At 45.8% G+C, this 22,110-nt stretch overlaps 1 protein-coding gene across 2 annotated transcripts in view; it reads left to right on the forward strand.

Annotated features, from left to right (window-relative positions):
- The window catches only part of LOC119390908 (unconventional myosin-XVIIIa), a 257,327-nt gene that overhangs the window by 89,004 nt on the left and 146,213 nt on the right, over positions 1 to 22,110 (forward strand). For both annotated transcript variants that reach the window (XM_037658613.2, XM_037658614.2), the window contains exons 13-16: positions 311 to 566; positions 3,579 to 3,741; positions 9,264 to 9,447; positions 16,613 to 16,796. In XM_037658613.2, the coding sequence (XP_037514541.1) occupies positions 311 to 566; positions 3,579 to 3,741; positions 9,264 to 9,447; positions 16,613 to 16,796 (787 nt within the window). The remainder of the gene's footprint in view (positions 1 to 310; positions 567 to 3,578; positions 3,742 to 9,263; positions 9,448 to 16,612; positions 16,797 to 22,110) is intronic.

The raw sequence follows: 22,110 nt of genomic DNA on the forward strand, positions 1-22,110 counted from the left end.
TCTTCTTGAACGCTACAACTGCCTAACTTAGTGCATGAATGTGCATGTTTGATTCCCTCTCCTCCAACTGTGTCTTTAAAAAGGTGTGCAGTCCCTCTCTAATGGCTCCTATCGTGTGAACCGTATTCGCCGAATTGTTCCAAGGATTTTTCCTCTCTTGGTACCTGATATACATGCAGTTGACACTGCAACCTGGTGCTACAGCGCCCTTTAGGTCAATTCTCTGGCTGGCATGATATTGTTTGAATCTTTGTTGTGACCGACTCGAAACTTCATGCCAACCTCATGCCACGGTGACACCACCTTGCAGGAGGCAGTAGTCCTGGAGACGGAGGAGTTTGGAGAGGTGGCGTCGCCAGCTGCATTGGTGTCCCTTCTAGACCGCAGCCCGCCCCAGTTGGGTCCTCTGCGTGCCTCGACGACCGACCTGCGGCACAGTGCCGGTCAGCAGGCACAGTCGTGTGGCCTCCTTCAGCTGCTGGACGACGAGTGCCTGTACCCGGGCAACACTGACCAGGCCTTCCTTGACAAGCTCCTCCACATGGCAGCTTCTGTGCAACCTCGGGGTCAGTGGCACACAGTGAATTGAATGAATTTTCACCACCTGGGGCCTCTTAACGTGCATTTAAATTTAGGTCGATGGGTGTTCTTGCATTTGGCATTTAAATTTAGGTGTTCATGCATTTGGCATTTAAGTACATGAGGGTTCATACATGCCCATGGATATGCAGCCGTTCTGGCCAGGAATTTAAATCATGCCTTTGTGCTGAGCAATCGTTTGCCGTAGCGCTAAGGTGCCACTATTGAATAGCATTGAATTGAAGCAAACCGGAAGGGCAAGCTAGTTGGTACTGTTTCATACTGATATATTAGAAGCGCTAAGACAACAGGGACAAGAAAGGGTGCAACACACTTCTCACAAAGAGCGCTTCTCACAACTGCTGTGAGAAACGCACGTGTTGTGCCCTTTCTTGTCCCTGTCGTCTTAGTACTTTTAGTATATAAGTAACGATATAACTGGATTAATATATTTTCATTTTCCATCATCAAGCACATGCACGATGCTGGAGACCCGTCGAAAAAGCTGGAAAGGTTGTCAGCATGATGAAAGCCACAGACCTCCACGAGTAGCAGCTGCATAGCTACATAGGTGATAACACGTACATATATTAATAGCAGCAAATGTTTATAATAATTAAAGGCTATGTGGCTGTGCATAAAAAAAATTAAAAAAGGCAGTCTAAACCACGTCTAAACAAGCAACATGGTGCCAATGACAACGTTGAGTGTGGGAAGCTGCTTCGGGCACCATGCCGATTTTGTAAACAAAGATGGTGGCGCTTGCGCACAGTATGATGATACTTTACACAATTTAATTAATTGAACAGACAATTAGGCCCAGGGGAAGCATAGAGGATGTTAATTGTTGTTGTCACTAATCCCGTTTATCAGGTGGGCAATCGCCGGGCAGATTCCAAGGGCTGACGTATTGGCCACCCAAAACGCACCATGAAAGCGCGGACCATTTAGGGTAGGTCGCTTTAGTGCGCCAGCGAACGCCGGTTGTGGTCCAAGGACCGAGTCAGAGCCGAGAGTTGATAACACAAACAAAACATATCCTCAGTTAAGGCAGTACAAACATCACAAACACATGCACACTCGGCTGATATCAATTACACCTCACAATATAACCTAAATTGTGTTCAAAACAACGGGAACAAAACAAACATCGCGCGCCACAAATGCAATCTCATGCATTACAACCTGTTCAGGAACACTTATGATCCTGAATATTCATCAAACGTATCCAGTCCACAACTCTTGGAACGTAACTTGGATGCTTCTTTCCCAGGAAACACTCACGCAAACTCCAGCGCTGATCGTCGTCGTTCCCTTCTGTCGTCGGTCCCGAATGTTTCTCTTCCAGGAAACACGTAACTTTTCATTGCTCACGCAACGTCATCATCCGATTCTTCCAGATTGACTATTGACTGACTGCACAACATCGTAAACACGTCTTCTTTGGCTGACGGAGCCGCGCTCAACATAACTTCACCATCTCTGGACCGACTGACTCCTCGCTGGTCGTCGGTGCACGCTCTTATCTCCTCACTACCAGGTTTCAGAAGCGTTGGGAGTGTTCTTTGGTGTGCAGCACAGCCAAAGCTAGGGAAAGGGCGAGATTGTTCTCGTTGGTTCCATTCGCGGTGGCGTCACTTGTGGTCGCATCATATTTTGCGATATTTTGCGCATCATACTTCGCGATATTTTGAGACTTTGCCGGGCGTTTAATTTGGCTGTCTGTGGCTGTTTCGAGTGGGTGAGGAGGAGCGCTGCGCCGGTGTCTTTTAATACTTGTTTTTTTTCGTTGCATGCGCTTTTTGAGCGAATGGCTGACGCCGTGCTTTCCCGCTGTCGTCTGAAAGCAGCCGCGCGCGCCTTATGGACGCGCTCGTTTTTGACAGTTGTCTTTAACTGTCGTGTACTAATTGTGACGTCAGTTGAAATTAATTGAGGGGGACGAAAAATCACCGTTTCAGTTTTTGGGATCTGAACTCACCACCGTAGAATTATGCGTTCAATTACCAATTGAGTTACGACGGAAGGCATAGCGAATAGTGATTCGGTAAAATAAATCCAAATCGAGTAAAGTTGAAACCTTTTAAAGGGACACTAAAGAGCAAAACGATTTTTCTCGTATTAGTAAATTACTCTTTCACAATACCAAAAACATGATGCTCGCTGCGAGAAGACGCTTAGTAAGCAAGAAATCACGCAAAAAGAAAATGTGGTGTGGTGGGTGGCGACGCCACCTTGAAGTTTCTGCACCATTCACCGTGACATCACATATTTTGACGGCGCCTACTAGGGCCTGCGTAATTCCTAAATGGTAAAAATGAAGTACACTGTCCTCTGAGGGGGCCATAGAGTTAACATACCAAGCTTGAAAAAATTTTGTTGAGCCAATGGCACCAAAATACGATAAGTACACCTTGAAATTCGTGACATCATGCGTGGAGATTATGGCGCGATATTTAACAATGAAGCTTCAAACTTCATTTTCTCCTTTATTAATACACCTATGATGGTAAAATAACGACATTATAGTTCTGAAAGTATACAATTTATCAATTTAAACAGATTCATTGTTTCTCTTTAGTGTCCCTTTAAAACCAAGTACTGTTGAAACCAGTTGAAATTTAAGTGTGAAGCAAAAATGTTTAAGTGTATCTGGGCATACAATGACCTTGCACAAGCATAATGTGTGGCAAAATGTCCCGTCGAATTTGGTTGTGGGATCACAGTTTGGCAACGTTTCGTTGTCAAGAAATGTGAAATGCATTTAATCCTATGAGTGTTTGCCAAGGACAGGAGGATATTTTGGTGTTGCAAGAATTTAATTTTGCGCGATTTTTATTGTTGCGGGTTTCAACTGTACTTGACTCGGATTTATTCGACCAAATCACTCTCTTCTTCGAATTCGCATCGAACTTCGATTGCACTTTTCATCCATCGCTACTTTTGATATTGAGGAATGACTTTATGGATGACTTCATTCTTGTGGTGTCCAATTGCAGAGCACCAGTCGCTGTTGGAGCGAGGAGCCCGTCCAGGGGAGTTCACCGTCTTCCATCAGATGGGATCACTGCCGGTCACCTACTGCTGCAAGGGATGGCTGAAAGCGAGCCGGGAGACACCATCATTCCGGCAGGCACCACTGCTGCTGCAGGAATCACAAAAGTGAGCGTTGCCAGCCCTGTCTCTCTTATTAAAGGTGTACTGACACCAATTTTCGAATCTGAGTTTACTCCGTCATACAAATATCCTGTATACGGACACATATCTGGGCACGTGTGAAGCTGAGTACAGTAGAATCTTGGTGACACGAATCTCGCAGGGGAACAAAAATATTCGTATCACTCTCATGCTTACCAATACATTTTCTAGGCTCTTCAGGACTTGTTGTTTCATTTGACACAAAAAACAACTGAAAATTTTCGTGTCAGTACCCCTTTAAAGTGAAGTGGACAGTTGCTAATGATCGGGAATGAATGGGTTGTGTTCTCACTTATACAGTTGAACTCATTGTAAGGAAGTCACATTAGACGCCCAAGGCATTTAAGGCAAGACAAGTGTGTTCAAGGGAGTGGCATGTTGCAAAAGCCGCTATGCCTACAAAATGCAAAAATAAAAGGAATATTATTCACAATCCTCTGATGTCGGGTGAAAACATTGCAGATTTATTTATTTTCATGTATTTATTTATAGATACCCCTAGAGGCCCTTTTTATGGGGCATTCTGGGTTGGAGTGGCCTTCGAGAAGGCTATACAGTAAAAGTAAAAATCTATAAAAATCACATCTGCGTAATATAATAGCAAATTAAACTTGTGTGAATGCTAAAAGTACCAGCAAGAACGCAACGTAACAACTCTACACACATTGCACATATCAGTACAAAGCAACGAAAGAAGCAAAAAGAACGTAGACACAAAATTCGATGAGCATCAGAAACGTGTCCGTTATGTTTCTGTTAATTGTATTAATGTTTGACAACTGGTTTCTGTGAGCTTATAGTGTGCATCTCACAGAAATCTTTCTAGTAGTGTGTGTCTTACGTATTGGCTGTGGCAGCAAATGGATTGTGCTGTGTGGGACAGTATACGTAACAAGTGCTGTTGTTGTAGCGACTCTTGCATCCAGATGTGACACACCAGGGTATATTGAATTATTGTCAATACATCAAGGTAATGTATTTCTTGCGTATAATCTGCACAAATATACAGAAAATCTTGAGCTCAAATGGGGATGCAAGATAAATGCAAATCTCGGCCTGCAAGTTGGCTCCATGGCACTGCTTCACGGTAGTATGCAGGGATCTTTTTTTATTTTCACTTCCTTCCGGTTTGTAGTGGAGGTTGCGGTTTATATTCAGGCGGGGGTTATATGCAAGAAAATATTGTATAATGTAGGGGCGAAAAGGCATTCACTAGTGAGACGCTGTCTTGGTGTGAAGCACAAACACTGTTCGCAAGCTGTTGGCGTTCAGCCAGTTGAACTGTTTTCACTGTGCCGTCTTTTTGCCTGCTACCCGACGTCGTTCAAGTAAACCCCCTTTCATAGTGATGGAGGTGCTGGGTACTTAAACCTGGAACTCTGAAGAAAGACGCTGCCCATCGCCCCAACAATGCCTAATGAGACCACCGAGCAAGGCATTGCCCAGGAAAGCACGGCCCAATCTCCACTGGTCATCGTGCCTACCAGCGTGCCAGTGTGATTCTTCAGCGGCACCGATGACCAAGATGTAGAAGATTGTCTCTCGTTGTTTGAAAGAGTGAGCGCTGCTTACAAGGGGGACAACCCCTCGAAATTGGAGTACGTCCCATTCTGTCTGATAGACGTCTCCAGCCTTTGATTCCATAACCACGAGTCTGACTTCTCCACCTGGACCACTTTCAAAAACTTCTTCGCAGAAGTGTTCGGTCACCCCGCGGTACGCAGTCTCCGTGCTGAACAGTGCCTGGGTGGACGTGTGCAGAAGCAGGGAGAAAATTTTACCAGCTACATCAAAGATGCCATTGACCTAAGCAAGCGCCTTAACCCTGCAGTGAGCAAACAAAAGAAGATTAAGCACATATTTAAAGGCATAGAAGACGATGCCTTTTAAATGTTGCTGCCGAAGGACCCGCGCACCGCGTCCAAGCTTGCGACCTTGTGCTAGAGCTTCGGCAAACTCCGTAAGCAACGCGTCTTGGCTCGGAGGTCGATGACAGTAGATGACTCCCTCGGTGCCTTGACCATCGGTGGTGACAACACCCTGATGGCATAGATAAAAGAATATGTACGCAAAGAAGTGTCGCAACAGCTTTCGTGTTTGTCGTATTTGCCGACCACCGAAGCACCCACGAACTACCTAGCACCGACCATAAGACGGGCTATTCAGGAGCAGGTCTTCGAGGTGTTGCCGTCCGCCTCTCAAGCGACACCTGTCGCCGTGCCACTGACTTATGCGGTTGCCACCGCAAAGCCACTGCATTGCCTACCATTGTCGCCCCACAACCTGTTCGAGCATCCACCATGCCATTTTCTGGGACACAGCAGCACTACATAAATTCCGGGTGTACGACTGACAACTGACTGATTTGCTACGCTTGCAGAATTCCATGTCACATTGCACGCCTATGTCGTTTGTGCTTCGCGGCGAATCCAGGGGCACCACGATATCCTGATTACTCGTTCTAGCCCCCATGCCTCACCTGCCACCTGAAGTTTACGAATGCAACCCTCAGCCTGCTCCCGATATCCAGACTTTCGCTTCTCGTCGTTCCCCTTCCTCACATCGTCATTCTGTGTCGCCTATGCGCTGCCAACCCACCTCCAATGAGATGGAAATGACTTCCGCAGCTCCACAGGCACGAGTGGCGTCGCCGTCCACCTGTGTAAGCTCGCGATCAGCGCTCGGGCTTCAAACCAAGGGAGCGTCCCACTAGTGAATGCCTTTCTCCTTCAGCACTACACTATAACAAAGTCAAATTAGCACAAATGAAGAAAAAAAGACGAGGCAGACAAGGACATTCACCTCATCTTTGTGTGTCCATCTTCATTTGTGCTAATTTGACTTTGTTATAGGGCAAGACCAACTGGCTCAACAGTCTGTCCTACTGAAATGTGTATTCCGGTCGCATCTCGATGGAGGCAAAATGTTAGAGGCCCGTGTGCTTAGGTTTAGGTGCACATTAAAGAACCTCAGGTGCTCAAACTTCCAGAGCCCTTCACTGCAGCATCTCTCACAATCATATCGTAGTTCTGGGTTGTAAAACCCCAACTATTATTGTTATACTGAAAATGTGGTATGGCACTGTACTGCATATCAGACTGCCGTTCACCTCCATGTTAGATATAATCAAATGCTGGGATCACTAAAAAGAGCAGAGTGCAAAAACGACAAAGACAGAGACGAGTGTAGACACTAACAACTGTTTATTACCATCACACCCACCGAGTTTCTATACATTTTCTTATTTTGTTTATTATTGCACATGTGCAACATCACCTTGCAAATAAAAAATGAAAGTAATAGGACATGCAGTATATCAAACCGCAACAGCTGCACATGTCAAATAAAACCCCATAGAATATGCTGTTCAGAAGCGTACAAGATAATGGAAGCCTCGCTCATACAAATACAATTCGATCTTTGTGATGAAGAATTCTTTCAAGGCAAGCCAGGGAGAGCCGTCCTTGCTTTTGCCTAGTAAAGTCTTTTTTTTCCATGAAAAATTGGCTCGGACCTGCACGCAGAGAGATGCACAACTAAAATGCATATACTTGTCCTATTTTTTAATTAATTTTTGTGCATGCTCCCTAAGACTGTCATTAAGGCTTCTTTCTGTCTGGCTGATGTCGATTTTCCCACACAACTTGAGAATAGAGTAGACAACTGCAACAGAGCATGGCAAGCCAACTAGCCCAACAATCCGTTTTGCTAAAATGACATGCTAAAGCGTGCTGTTGCCCTGCAGGTGTGTATCTCCTGGTGGTACCATGATCACTTTTTGTGTAATTGGAAATGTTTACGCCAACGAAGTGACACCATTTTGGCAGGCGCTGCCAAACAAGTCATTGAGCAATGGATTTGCTTGAATAAGCTTTATCGCAACACAGTCGTGTAATGTGTAAGGAAGAGAACAAACTGTCGTGCAGGCAAGCACACTGCCTGATGCCATTTTTCACTGGGATGTTGCCCGCCATGCTGCTTTACACACGCTTGAAAGGCCTGCACTGGTGCTTACAAGGGAGTGTAGCAACCTTTTTATAGCCTTCCTTTCAACATGTGCATTCCAGAAGACTGCATGGATTAAGAATGTAAATGCTAAGTAAACTCTTGCACGTCCAGTGCAGCTTTAGAGAAACAGTTGTAAATTGTCGCTTACAATATTAGGACGCTTCAAGAGATGTGCAGAGTTTTGAGCTAAGCTTCAGGTATGCACATTTTGCATTGAGAAATATTGATATAGCAAACCATTTCATGATCCCTTTCGAGTTAAATAACTGTGTTGATAACTCGAATCAAGGTTTCAATAAAGGTTTGGCTCCTTGAATCAATCTTTGACCGTAATCTACTGAGGTACACTTTAGTTCTGATTACGGGAACTCCAGGCTAAGTAAGCTTTCATTGCATAGTTGTTTACAGCTGAGGAATAATTACTTACAAGCTCTGCCCCCAGAACTGCGGTGCGCCTGCCATTCATCTGTGAAAGAAAGCCGTGCTAGGTGATTTCCGTTGAAATTATTGGTACTTTTTCACCCGTAATGTAAAAACTACGCATACTAATAATTACAATTTCGTTGTTTCTTCTTAAAATATTATGTTTTCCCAAGAAGTGGCATCAAAATGCCTGCTGGAATTTGTTGGGAAGGTGAACACTTTAGATCAAAAACTAGTGACACTAACTTGGGTCTGTGTGGGAATATCACGTGCCTTAAATACACTAAAGGTGCTTGACGTCATGGAAATGAGCTAATGCAGTTGGATGGGGCATTGGACGGGTGGGACAGCAGTGGCTGTGGGCGGAGCTTACATTTATTCTGAGTAGGTTTGGGTGAATAGTAAATTTGAGGTTTGAAGCGAATCCGAAAAGAATAGTGATTTGGTCGAATAATTTCGAATCGAATAGTTCGAATAGCATGTACCACATATTATTTTGAAAAATGAGCATTTTCATCATGACCTTTGCACAATATATTTAAGGATTGCAACTAGCTATGAGTGAATGTCACTTTTTTTTGTCTGAAATGAAGTGGGAGAAACCTTGAATAGTATAAAAATTTGAATAGCAGTAGGGTACAAATTGTAAGTGGTACAATACGTTACAAGTTAAAAATTACTATACTTAGCACATATAAGCCCATATAACACGCTTTTAAACTTAAAATATATGTACACCTAACCTTGAAGTGTGGCTTTGCGGCAGTGCAGATTTTTGTCGGATAGGTGGTGTCACGGTACAGCAACCCAACGCTGCAGTGAAACAACCTTTACAGCGGGTTATGTGCAGTCAAACATGCATATATTCGTTCATTTCGAATACTTCGAAAGTTCGAATAATATAAATTCGTATCAAAGCGAATTCGAATACTGTAATATTTGTTCGAATATTCAAAACTCCTGAATATTCCCCCATCCCTAATTCTGAGGTTGTGACCGACCGTAATTGCACAGTGTCCGCATGAGCTACTGCATCTTTCTTCACCCTTGCAAAGGGAGCCCGTGAGCCAGCTGTTTTCATCGGCTCGGGGCATGCTGCCTCCGGTGGGCCTCGGGGGCAGCCTGACGGCCGAGGCAAACAACACGTCCTCACTGCGTCGCTCATCCAGCATTCGGCGTGCCCAGTCGGTGGCCGGTGCCAAGCGACGCTCGCTGCCTCTCCAAGTCAAGCACACCACCGTGAGTGAGAGATACTTGGCAAACAATCATTCTTTTTTTTGTATCCATTTCACTTGTCGTACTTTTTTTTTTTATTTAGAAGAAGCACATGCCTTATGATGAAGGCAAAATTGTAAGCAAGGTGCTACGGCATCTCCCTCAGCTTTTTATACAGGGTAGTATTTGTTTGTGTGGAGTGTGACAAGAGAAGAAAAATTAGGCTCCTGCAAATTTTTTTGTCCAAAGCAAAGTCAAAGTGAATGGCAATTAATTATCAAATAATTTCAAAGCGATTACTTCAGATAGTGGGATTTACATAAAACATCAACATGTCTGTGTGATGCTGACATACGTTTCAGTTCGTGCCTTGCTTGCCAAAAAAAGAAAAAGGTTTCACCTATGGAGTCAATTTATTTTCGACAATTCGTTATTCAGGTAAAAAATTGTGTGCCTTTACCAGGGCCGTACCCAGGAATTTTTTTCGGGGGGGGTTTGCGTGTAGAACGGCTGCCATTTTTTAAGATTTATACTGGCTTATTTTTGTGAATAAATCAAGTACATCGCTTACTTGTAATAATTCGATGGTACTTTTCAATTATTTGTACCCAAATAAAGAAATTGGTATGTCAACCTCAAATTCTGGTTAAAGCAAGAAATAAGTTTGGACAATAGCACCACCAAAGCCGGGGACACCGCGACCAACGGCTCCTGATGAAGTAACACAATGTAACCACGGTACAAAAACGGTATGTATGTGTTACAAGCTGCCACTCTAGCGTCGCCAGCGCGAAGTCGGCGACGGGAATGGCAGCAGGTTAGGTCGTTCCGTACGTAAGCAGAGACAGTGAAGAGATCAGAGACGTGTGTGGGGAAAAACAAAACTCTAGTGATATTGCAGCACGAGGAATCTAGTACAACACTTAATACCAACTAACAAAATACATATAAAATCAATAAATCAGCTTACAAGAGAGAAGTATTACAAACTACACAAAACTAACCAACAATAAAACTACAGATGAGAAAGTCCGAAGGTATAAGCAGGTGAAGGGATACCTGTGATGACCGGCAGCTTCGAGTCCACGACGATCGGATGCAAGAAGTCAGAGAGAGTTCTGGCACAACTGCGATGTCGGCGGTGTTGCAGCGCTGGTGTTTCCGGTAGGCTAGTGCTTGAAGCCGATCTCGGGCAGGTTGAACTTACTCGAGATTCAAGTACCGATGCCTACGTTACAGACGTTAATTTCGCGTCACAACTAGACGAATGGCTAAGTTTAGGTGGCCAGCCGATACGGAGCCACAACCACTTAAGGGATACTTCTTGATCTCCTTCTACACCATGTTGGTCAGCAACTAGACTGCTTAGCAAGGCGAAATCCTGCGCTTAAATCGACCTCCGTGTCCCCTCATTCTCGTCCTGGGGGAAAAGAGACCTCTACATGGGTCCAATCATGCACGTTTCATTGTTAGAAACTCCACCCTAAAATATATTGACCGCGTCCCTTTTTAATTAGGAGAGGGTCCTCAACTGAGCGAGAGTGACAACCTGTTGGGGTTCTCTCATACGGCTTGTCCACAAGCAGTTTTGCCCGTGGGAATGGTCAGTTTCCTTGGTTTCAGCCGGTGCGTCTTGCAGTCTACAGCTGGTTCGGGGTGCATCGCGGCCTTTGACGACCCTGCCGACGCCGCCGTAGGTACAAAGGATCAAACATCGGCGACTAACGTTTGAAGAAGAACACCCCATTCAGTACTTCCCTGCACTAAAGACCAGTCTTTTCATGAGCGAACGGTTCCACCGGTCAGCGGGGGAGTGCGGCGCCCGTTAATTTGCCGTTACGCCGGGTCGCAAAAATGGCAGTCCGTGACAGTATGTATGCAAGCAAACAAACAAGTCGCCCGACATTCCGATCTTCTTGTTACCGTTCGCACATTCTGCTTGCTGGATAGTTTCCTCGTAATTGCGAAAGAATAGAAGGGTTGAAGCTTGGGCTAGCTGGGTTTAGCTTTTAATCGACTCTTGAAACATAGAGGGAAGTTTAAACGAGGAAGTTTTTCCTTCTCGGCAACTTGCAAAATTCTGTGAGGACTTGTTCTGGGGTCACTTGAAGTTCTCGATGGATGCTGAGCAGTGCTAGTCCGGTCAATCTGTCGTTGTTCATATGATTTCGAAGGTAGCTCTTCAGCCTTCTCAGTGTGGAAAAAGTCCGTTCCGGGGTCGACGTCGACACGGGTAAAGTCGCCAGGATAGAAAGTAGGCTGTGGATGTTCGGAAAAAAGTCGCGGTTGCACATCTCTAAGGCCTGTAAAGCACAAGCTGGGCGATTCTTTTCTTCGATCTGGCAGCATTTGTTCACCCACAGTGTGAACTCTGCTTCGATGACATTAGCGGAAGGAATGTCGCCAAGGTAAAACTGCACTGCATCATCAATATCAGAAAGGCTAGCCGATGCGCAGAATTTCGGCAGCAGCATGTTAAGGCCAACCACGACCTTCTTATGGGCATCGAACCGGTCTCTTAATTGATTTTCGAAGTCAGCCAGCAAAGGCAAATACACATTCCTCCGGTAGTACTCTTCGGGAGTAGCAGAAGGTAAGTTGCTTCTTTGCATCTGCCTTCCAGTGATGCGTGGTAGGGCCATCTCAACATTTGTGATCTTCAGCAAAGAGAGCGACTTCAGAAAAATCTTATTAAATTCCGTTTCCGCACTAGCCCTTTTTGTGGAAAGAACGTCTATAACATTCTTTACGTGATCGCACGCTTGAGCCAAGTCACAGTCAATTTTTTGAAGAAACTTGCAAAGTGGCAGTGTCAAAGAGAAGAGGTCGCTACAGATCTGAAGCGAAACGACAAACTCGGGCTTCGTAATGGCATTGAGCAGTTGAGAAGCTTTTGATGAAGTATCAGAGGACGCGGCCTCTTCTTCCAAATATTCGAGGAATTGTACAATAGGCACGTACAGTTCAAGGAAACGCTGAAGTGCATCGTGACTCTCTACCCACCTTGTTTGGCAAAAGGAGAGAACTGATTTTCTTTTTTCTTGTGTTAAATCTTCTACTTTGTCTCGCAGTTGGTTCGTCCTCTGTGGCGAAGCTCTCACAAACGTACAGGTTGAGGATACAGTTCCCAAACAGTTGCGGATGCTGGGGAGTTTGCATGCGTGAAGCAGAGCAAGGTTCAACGAGTGGGCGCTACAATGCACGTACAACGCTTTGGGCGCTGTTTGACGAATGAAGGCTTGAACACCGTTAAGGTGGCCGCTCATTGATGCCGCGCCGTCGTATCCTTGCCCGCAAAGTAGGTTCAGGTCAAAGCCATGACCTCTAAGGCTGTTCAGGATTGTGCTCGCCAGCGCCTTGCCAGTGAGATCGTACACGGGAACGAAATCTACAAAATCTTCTTTAAGTATGGGCACTCCCGACGTGTCGTGTCCAACGTACCTTACACATAGGGAAATGTGGGCGGTGCGAGATATATCAGTGGCCTCGTCAGCTAGAACTGAAAAACACGAACCTGAGTTGACGTTTTCAACTATCTTTCTTTGTATGATTTTACCACAGAGGGTGATCAACTCATTTTGAATTTTTGGGCTCGTGTACAGCGCATTCGCCGGAGATGTTTCCATGTGAGCTCTCAAGGCGGCATCTCCACATTTTGCTCTCATCCTAAGCAGTGCGCGGAAATTTCCATCATTTTTCAATGGCAGCACTTCAGACATATTTATCGGACCAGAGTCGTCTGTGCCGCGAAGCGGTACTTCTTGCCTGCCACAGAAAAGGATTGTTTCTATTATTGGCAGCAAGTTCTTGCGGTTTTCTTCCGCCTGCTTTTTAAGACCGTGGTCAAGTTGTGTTAAGATGTCATGCTGTGAGCGGGACCGGACTGCTAAAAAGTTCTCCGATAGCGTTGTTGACATGGCGTGATAACTGCTGGATGCGTGGCTCTTAAAGGCGTCCATGGCTTTCTTGTAATGGGTGAACTCCTTAGTTACAAAACAGCCCAAGCGCTGGTGCTCCCCTTTTCCTGCACACTCGCTTGCGAAGACTACGCAATATTTGCATAATGCTCCTTGAAGCTTCTCTGAATAAACAAGCCATGGGTAACGATCTACCCAGTGAGGTTGGAACTTCAGATTCCTTTTCCCTGTGGCTGGATAATCATAGTTAGCCGGAGGGGTCCACGGATTGAGCAGCAGCTTCTCCGTCGTCTCTGGATCATTTACATTATTGCTTTTCGAAACAAACAGTCCCAAGTCCAAAATATTCGCACTCGTCGCACAGAGGGGAGGCGAACCAGAATGTGTAGGTGCCATGCCACTCACCTTCCTTGGGCATTGCCCAGTGGTAAAGGCGTCACTTTGCCCAGCGTTGACTGTAGAACAAAGGTCACTTGGAGTTGCACTGCGGCCACCATCATTTTCCGGCGGCGCATGGGTGTCCTGCTTGTGTTCGTTCTCAGGTGATTCACATAAACCGGTGCATTCTCCTGAGTCGCTACAGAAGTTCCGACGCGCTTGGCTTTCCACCAGTGCTGAGGAGGGCGAAGTTTTATCCTTCGAAGGAGGCGGTTCTTCTCCGTCCGCTTCATCGATTCGAACTTTCTTGAAGTAAGACGCAAGACTCCTTTGCTTCGTTGTTGCAGAGTGTCTTTTCATTTTGCTGCCGCAATCCTGTGCACGCACACAGAAGTGGCCAGTGGCTCCAAAAAGACGTTTGCGACTGCTTCGACTGCCTGGCGTGAACGGCGGGCGATGTTTTCTTCCTCTCTTATCTACTTTACAGTGGCTAGAATGTAGAAGTGTGATGAACGCGCCGGCTCCCGCGTGGCGCATGTGTTTTCTGAACGCCGCTACAGCTGGTGTGCATGCAGGACCATTATTGTACTCCCGCTGCAGCAAACTGGATTAACGCTACTTAAAGACCTTTTCACAGAAGACTCCATGGGCACTCCATACTCCCCTTAATATACGTGAACCCCCCAAGAATGCACTGCCGAGACATTTGCACTCCCGTGGTACAGTCCAGAAAGCAGGTGTTGCTCCGTTCCTGTGAAAAAGTCACCTTTTCACAGACGGCTCCCTGGGCGCCTGCATAATTCTCTCTGGGCTGCGCTAATTAAATAGCCGTGACCCCCCAAAAATGCACTTTGTAGGCTGTGACGTCAGCCTCTGTACTCCCGCGCGCAGCCCAGCTTGGCGGCGTTTTTTCTCTCCTGTGAAAGTTGACCGCTGGTGCCGGATTGTGTGCCGGCTGTATCCTCGCTTTGTGTGCTTTGTAGGGAGGCGCATATACCTTGTGTGTACAGAAGAGGTAGATTTCCTTGCGTGCGGTTAAGGTTGTTCGAAGTTGCTCGGATATGCCAGTCTTTCAGTAGATGTCATCTTCGATGATTCGTTTCGGTGGCGAAGACTACAGTTTGAGAAAAGTTTACCCTGCAGCCTGCGTCCTCGGAATGCGCCGCTGAGTTTTTCCGCTTAGGGGTTTCGTTCCCTGGCAAATTTGCGCACGTCGTGTTGGTGTTGCCGTTGCTGTCGAACTGTTTACTTTCACAGAAGGAGACGCGCTTTTCGTAGAAACCCAAAGCCGACACGTGCGGTCCGCACAGACGGATAACTTCTCCAGCGGCAATGCACAAGGAAAGCATCTGGAATCAATAAAGGAGCTGCTACGGGGTGAAAGACGAAAAAGAAAAGACTCGAAGGAACGCGAGGGCGAAGTGCAAAGCTGTACAAATAGGGCAGGTGCGCGTGCGGGGGAGGGAGCGCTGAGGTGTTCTGGTAGGTTTGAAGAAAGGAAGAAGAGGGAAGCAATGCCAGGAAAGTTGCAGTGTAACTTTGGCAGCTGGGGGTCGCTGTGAAGGCGTGTAAATATTTTAGTATCACCCGAAAAGTTAAAGCATCAAAAAAATTTCGGGGGGGGTCAGAACCCCCTCAACCCCCCCCTAGTTACGGGCCTGGCCTTTACATGTACATATTTTTCATGGTCTGTTGTAATCGGTGCTGTAAGTTATAGAGGGTAAAATATGGTGCACTTTAACAGTTACCTTGCCCTGTCACGATGGTCTAGTGGTTATGGCGCTCGACTGCTGACTCAAAGGTCGCAGGATCGAATCCCGGAGGCGGCGGCTGCATTTTCGATGGAGGCGAAAATGCTTGAGGCCCATGTGCTTAGATTTAGGTGCACGTAAAGAACCCCAGGTGGTTGAAATTTCTGCAGCCCTCTACTACGGCGTCCCTCATAATCATATCATGGTTTTTGGGACGTTAAACCCCAAATATTATTATTATTAATTGATAGAGTGATATTATTTTCGACGATTTGTTATTCAGGTAAATTCCTGTATGTCATTACATGTGGATACTTTTCACGGTCTGTTGTAATCGGGGCTGTCAGTTATAGATAGAGAGTAAAATATGGTGCACTGTAGCAGTTACCACAGCTTGCGTGTAACAAGCCACTCTGTTTATGCAAACTTCTATATGCCTGTAATTTGATATATAAAATATTTTATATTCGATATATAAATGTTTTATATATCGAAGGTATATTCAAGCGGATTTTACAACGGTTCGATGTACACAATAATTCTTTACGTGGGGGGTTCGACTGTACTAAATTTCAAGCCAGATCAAATATGAGTATACGTAGTAACATTCAGTCAAATATTTGCTTAAGCCTAAAGTAATACTTGCTTCAAGAAATGACATTAAGAAAGTTTTTTAGAACATCCCTGAGGGCAGCAGTTCCAGCAAACGAGTCGAGCCAGCATTTCTTGAAGGCCTACAGGGAGGGCCATGGTTATTAATGCTTTATTTCCTGACTTGTATTTGATGCTTTGTTTACTTTTGATGGAAACTGTGTAATATGCGGACCACTGTAGACTGAGCATTGCACAGACTTTGTAGATTGTTTTTATGCTTTGAGGTTCAAGTTTAGTCTCATTAAAAATGAAGCTGATCATCACGAAAATATCATTGTTTTATACTGTATTTATTATCAGCACATATCTGTAACCTGATGATATTAAAAACTTTAAAAATTTATTTCATTACAACTGATACTTCCTGGTGTCTTTGCTTCCAATTGAGGTTTGACTGATTTCGGTCTTTTGATGAACTCACCCGCAACATTTAAATTTGTGAAGTGACATCTAGGCTTGACCTTGTGTCCCTGTTATGGTGACCTCCAGGACAGCCTATTGGAGGTGGTCCGTCGGACACGCCTCCATTTTGTGCACTGCCTGGTGCCCTGCGAGAAGTCATCGGGGACAAACGATGCTGGGGACGGTGGCGAGCCTCGCTTTGACGTTGACCTGGTCCGGTCTCAGCTCAAGGGGGCCCAGATCTTGGATGCCGTGCGTGTCCGCAAGCAGGGTGAGTAAAACAGCCGTTACATCAGTTACCTTAACTGCAGTTAGCGTGGTTACACGACTGGCCTGAAGTGACAGTTAAAATGCTAATAGGGCTTGACCACCAACTTTTTGCAGATGGTCAATATGGCAGGTGATGTAGTATCACCCAAGTGTAATGCAGACCCTTTAACTCTTTCGGGACTGCGTAAAAAAGAGGCAAATATTAAATCAAGTCATGGCTGTAAAACCTCGGTAATTTGTACTCGGTTAATTGGGAATCCCGGATAATTTGTATTATTTGCGCGGTCCCAAATTTTTACATGTAAATTTAACCGGATAATTGGTGCGGCCAGTCTGCGACTTCCCGGTTAATTGGCACACTTGGCCGCGACTTCCAAGATATGCAAATGGTGTTGCGAATCTCGGAGGCTGTAACTAAAACATGCATTTTTTTTTTTTATGTACGGATCTCGAAGGCCATGTTTTTTTTTTACCGGAAATACGTCGTAGACGCCATGTTTTAGCAATTGCCTGGCGGCGATGCGTGTGGTTGCGATCATGATCATCATCATCTCAACAGCGATGTTAGCCACTCTAGCGAAGTGAATGTTTTGTGGAGTCTTTGTGCCATTTGGATGTCGGCTGGCGAGCATTGTGCGATTCGGTGCGACTGCTCCATTTGTCTCCTGTCTCCGCTTGAGTGTCTTCCCTGTGAATTAGTTGATTGAGGTGTGCTTGGAAGGAAGATGCCGAAGTACAAGAGCTTGTCCCTGCACGAAAAGGTGTGCTTAATTGAAGAGGCCAGCAAGTCGACGGCGTCGAAAACGGCTCTCGCCGAAAAGCACCACGTGCCTCTGTCAACGCTGTGCAACATCATCAAGAATAAGGAGAAAATTCTCTATGCTTACAGCAAGACGCACTCGTCAAAGCGTACACGAGTACGCCCGCCTACGTACGCCGACGTTGAAGCAGCTCTGATCGACTGGCTGCAGAAAGCCAACGCAGCACACCTTCCTGTGAATGGGACCATATTGCGTGAGAAGGCCAACCAGCTGGCGCTGCAACTTGGACATTCTGAGTTTATATGCAGCAATGGATGGTTTTGCCGATTTAAGGAGCGCAACAACCTGACATTCGTGACTGTTTGTGGCGAGAATGGCAGCGCGGATCAGTCTGTTCTCGACGGCTGGAAGCAGCACACCTTGGCTCCACTACTCGCCAAGTACGAAGCAGCAGATGTTTACAACCTTGATGAAGCTGCTCTGTTCTACAAAATGTTGCCTACGAAGACGTTCGCTTTGAAGGAGGCAGACATTACGGGGCGGAAACAGAACAAAGATAGAATCACTGTTTTGTTTGGTGCAAGCATGCGTGGTGAGCACAAGCTGCCACTGCTTGTTATTGGGAAGACAGAAAAGCCTCGTTGTTTCAAAAATGCACGACTGCCATCCAAGGATGACCTGATCTATAAAAACAACAAGAAAGTTTGGATGACGGCTGCACTCTTTGAAGAATACGTGCGGCACCTTGACCGCAAGTTTGCGGCCGCAGGGCGCAGCGTTTTGTTCGTCGTCGATAATTGCCCAGCTCACGGCGACATTCAGAACCTGCAGGCAATCAGGCTGGTCTTTCTACCCCGAACACGACGTCGCTATCGCAGCCGATGGACCAGGGCGTCATACACCATACCAGGAAAATATATCGCTACAATCTGTTGAAGCGAATGCTCCTTTGCTATGACAACGGAAAGGAGTATAACATTGACCTCCTCGGTGGTATTTGCCTCATTGTTCACGCATGGAGGCAGGTGGAGGCCACCGTTATTCGACGGTGTTTTGAGCACACCGGTTTTGTGAAAGAAGACGCAACCTCCGCTGAGTTTGCTGTCACCGCTGTCACTTGCCCGTTTGATGAAGAAGGGGAGACTCTCTGCGCTCGATATGAGGCTTTGCACGCGGACGAGTGCACTCCAATTGGATTCTCCGAGTACGCAAATGTCGAGTGCACAGTGCAGACGTGTTACGCCGACATCAACAGTGAGACAGCTGCAAGATCGACCGATTCGGCCTCTAATGTTGACAGCGATGACGAGCCCTCCCGAGCACCCCGTTCGGCGGATGTCATCGATGCCTTGAGTGTTGTGCGCAGCTTCGTCGAGTGCAACGGCGGCGAGGCTGAGATGCTGCGCCTCATTGACAGGCTGGAAAATATGACTTTCAGTGCTGGGAACTACCGAACGCGTCAGTCACGCATGGAGGAATTTTTCTCCAAGTAGGCTGACTTGCCACAATAAAGGTGTGACTTCCGTACGTCACGTTTTCTGGCTGATTTCTTTGATTTCACGTTGTTTCGGATAATTGGGAATCCCGCTTATTTGGGATATTTTTCTCGGTCCCGAAGCCTTCGAATTAACGAGGTTTTACTGTATTTCTGTTACGTACATCAAAATGAAGCTAATGAAATGGTCTTTCATACAGATTGAAATATCACCCATAAAGATTATACGTAGTAATAATAAAGATGTCCTATTGAACACTTGCTGCAAGGACAACATAAAAAAAGTAGAAATAAACATAGATACTTGAGCGAAAATAGTACAGTCAAATCCCGCTTCAACAAAATTGACGGGACGTGCGAAAAAATTTCGTTGTCGCGAAATTTCGTTGCAGTGAAATTTCATCTATAGACCACAAAAGTTGGGAAGTTGGGAATTGAATTCTCGCTGATTCGGACGTACTTGGCCACACACCGTGTGAATGTATTTTCTCGCGCATGACACGCACGAAATATACAGAAAATTTAGTGCTAAACTCGTGGGTTATACGTGAATTTCGGTGCGCAAGTTAGCTTCACGGCAATGCAAGGAAGGCAGCTTTGCATCAGTACGTGAGTTATATACGTGGGTTATACACCAGCAAATACGATATGCAGGCTACCCTCGAAGCGTGCCGAGCATGCAGTGCCATGAAGGAGCGTGCCAAAGTTCGCTAGAGGCTAACTGAAAACGAAATGCCGAAGCTCTGCACTACCACAGTCATAAGGGAGCGAAAGGAAAGCCAAAACGCTTCGTGCCGTTTTACGACTTTATTGCCTTTAATCTTTCTTCCGGTGTGTTAGCTGCGTACTTGAGCGTATTCGCTATCGATGATCGCGAGGATAGCGACCGCGGTTCTCTGCACAGCAGTTGCGTCAAATGGTAGTTCCGTTTTCAATCTGTATGCGCTGGCCGTGCACGTGCCTTAAGAACTGCGTCGTTGCTATCTGTGATCGCGTCTACCGTGGTTTCAACCGCAGCATTGCGTTGAGCCGGTGCATCGCTTTGAGTTGGCCGCGCGTGTGCCTTCAAAACACTGTGGATGTCATTCGCGATCGCAGGGTGACGACGAGCCGTAGTTTTGTTTTGAGTGCTACTTCAAAAGCATGGCGAGAGTTCTTGAAGAACGAGTCTTCCACGGCCCGCACGCGCATCAAACCCGCCGGCAGCATCATGGCGGATGGACGATCTGTCGCCGAGCATCTCAATGGCAAAAAATTTACCGGAATGTGCATGTGGTGGCAGAAAGCATGTCTCCGATGAAGACACGGGTCTTACGACGTGGGTGCACGGCTCTGGCTACGATAAATGGTCGAGTTTCTAGCGGAATTTCGCGGCAGTCCTAGGCAGGCTCCATTTCCTTATCTGGTGGCACTCGCGAAAACTTCGTTCAAGCGGAAATACCCAGAAAAAGTATTCGTTGCAACGAGACATTTTTCGCGTTGTTTTCTATGGGCGGCTGACGGGGAATCGAAAATTATTCGTTGGGGCGGAAATTTCATTGTAGCGGTATTCGTTATAACAGGATTCACCTCTACATTAAAAAATTACAACATATACAAAACATGCCTCATTGCCTATTTTCTTGCTTTGATAGATGAGCTGTTCTCTAAAAGCTTGTTGAGACTCCACCGAAGAGAAATAAATCAATGCAAACAAACAGAAAACCTCTTTGGCTACTCGCGAGAGAAGCGGATGTGAAATTACACTCACCTACGAGTACTGGCTGAACTGCCAGGTTGATCCTTGTCCGAATCGCTCTCCGAAATAAAATCCGAACTGTCAGTCATCTTCAGACACCTCACTGCTCGACTCTTCGAAAAAGTCTGCCATCAAAGCAGCGGAATTGTGTGATTCACGTCAGTTTCTTTGCGCGTCCTGACGAGAGCCCGACGCCATGGTTCGCTACGTTCGCTGCCGCCGCTACCCACAAATCTCTCTCTCTCATGTGTAGCCGCTTTCCGAAAAAATGGCAAACTATGCCGAAACCAACAGTCTAGTGATAATAGCAATATATGTAAACATGTACATACATGAGATAGCAATACATGTAAAAATGCGCGAAACTATGAACTTGGCAGCGCGCGGAAAGCCATCAATCATATATGATTGATGCTCCTATGGGGTGGTCCCGAAAGAGTTAAACTGTCATTTACTCCAATTGTAATGCTCAAACTTAAACATTTTTACGACAAAAAATTAAAAAATGATTCAGTATGAAGCCTGTACGCGATCTCATAAGTGACAGGGTGTTATGCCAGTAACTATAAACGGAGTTACCATGTTTTTCCGCACCTTTTTAACTCGCTTTAAGCAAATTTTTATTATCAACACAACATTTTAAAAAATGTGATTGGGAATAGTCTTGCAATGTTTATTTTGCATTTTATGCTACCTTTCGAGCTTGGAGCCTCACACGAACCAAATATTTCTTTGTTGCAGCCAATATCACAGTGGCTCTAACGTTTTCGGCTTCGTCATAAACAGAATAAATGCCACTTAAATAAAGCGGAACCAATCAAAGTTCGTATTTAGTTTGCTGTAACTGATAATTCACTACTACAGTAGAATCTCGATGATACGAATCCCGCGGGGTCACGAAAAATATTCGTATTAGCCGAAATTCGTATCACCGAAACACATGTAAAACTAGCTATATTAACAGTCAGAGGCAAACTCATTTTTAGGAACACATAAAAAAAACATTTATTTCTTGCAGAAAAAATCTCTAATGTCTTTCTGCTTCTTTTTTTTCGCGAAGTCACTCAGCAGACTTCTTTGAAATCCGTAAAAACGCGTGCACGTGTCGTCGCTGATTTCATCAGCGGCCATAGCACGCCTCAGGACGTCGAGCGCGTGCAGCGTTTCAGCCGCCGGTGGTGGTCCTTCACCATCGCCCTCGTCTATGTTGTCGCCATCATCGCTGGAATCGGCAACCTCGCATGTGGCCTCCTCAACAATATCCTCCACCGTGCGCGCACCACAAGTGGCGAGGTTGTCATCCGCCGTGCAGAAGTCTTCA

The sequence above is a fragment of the Rhipicephalus sanguineus genome, chromosome 4, assembly GCF_013339695.2.
Source record: "Rhipicephalus sanguineus isolate Rsan-2018 chromosome 4, BIME_Rsan_1.4, whole genome shotgun sequence".
In the NCBI taxonomy this organism is placed as follows: Eukaryota; Metazoa; Arthropoda; class Arachnida; order Ixodida; family Ixodidae; genus Rhipicephalus; species Rhipicephalus sanguineus.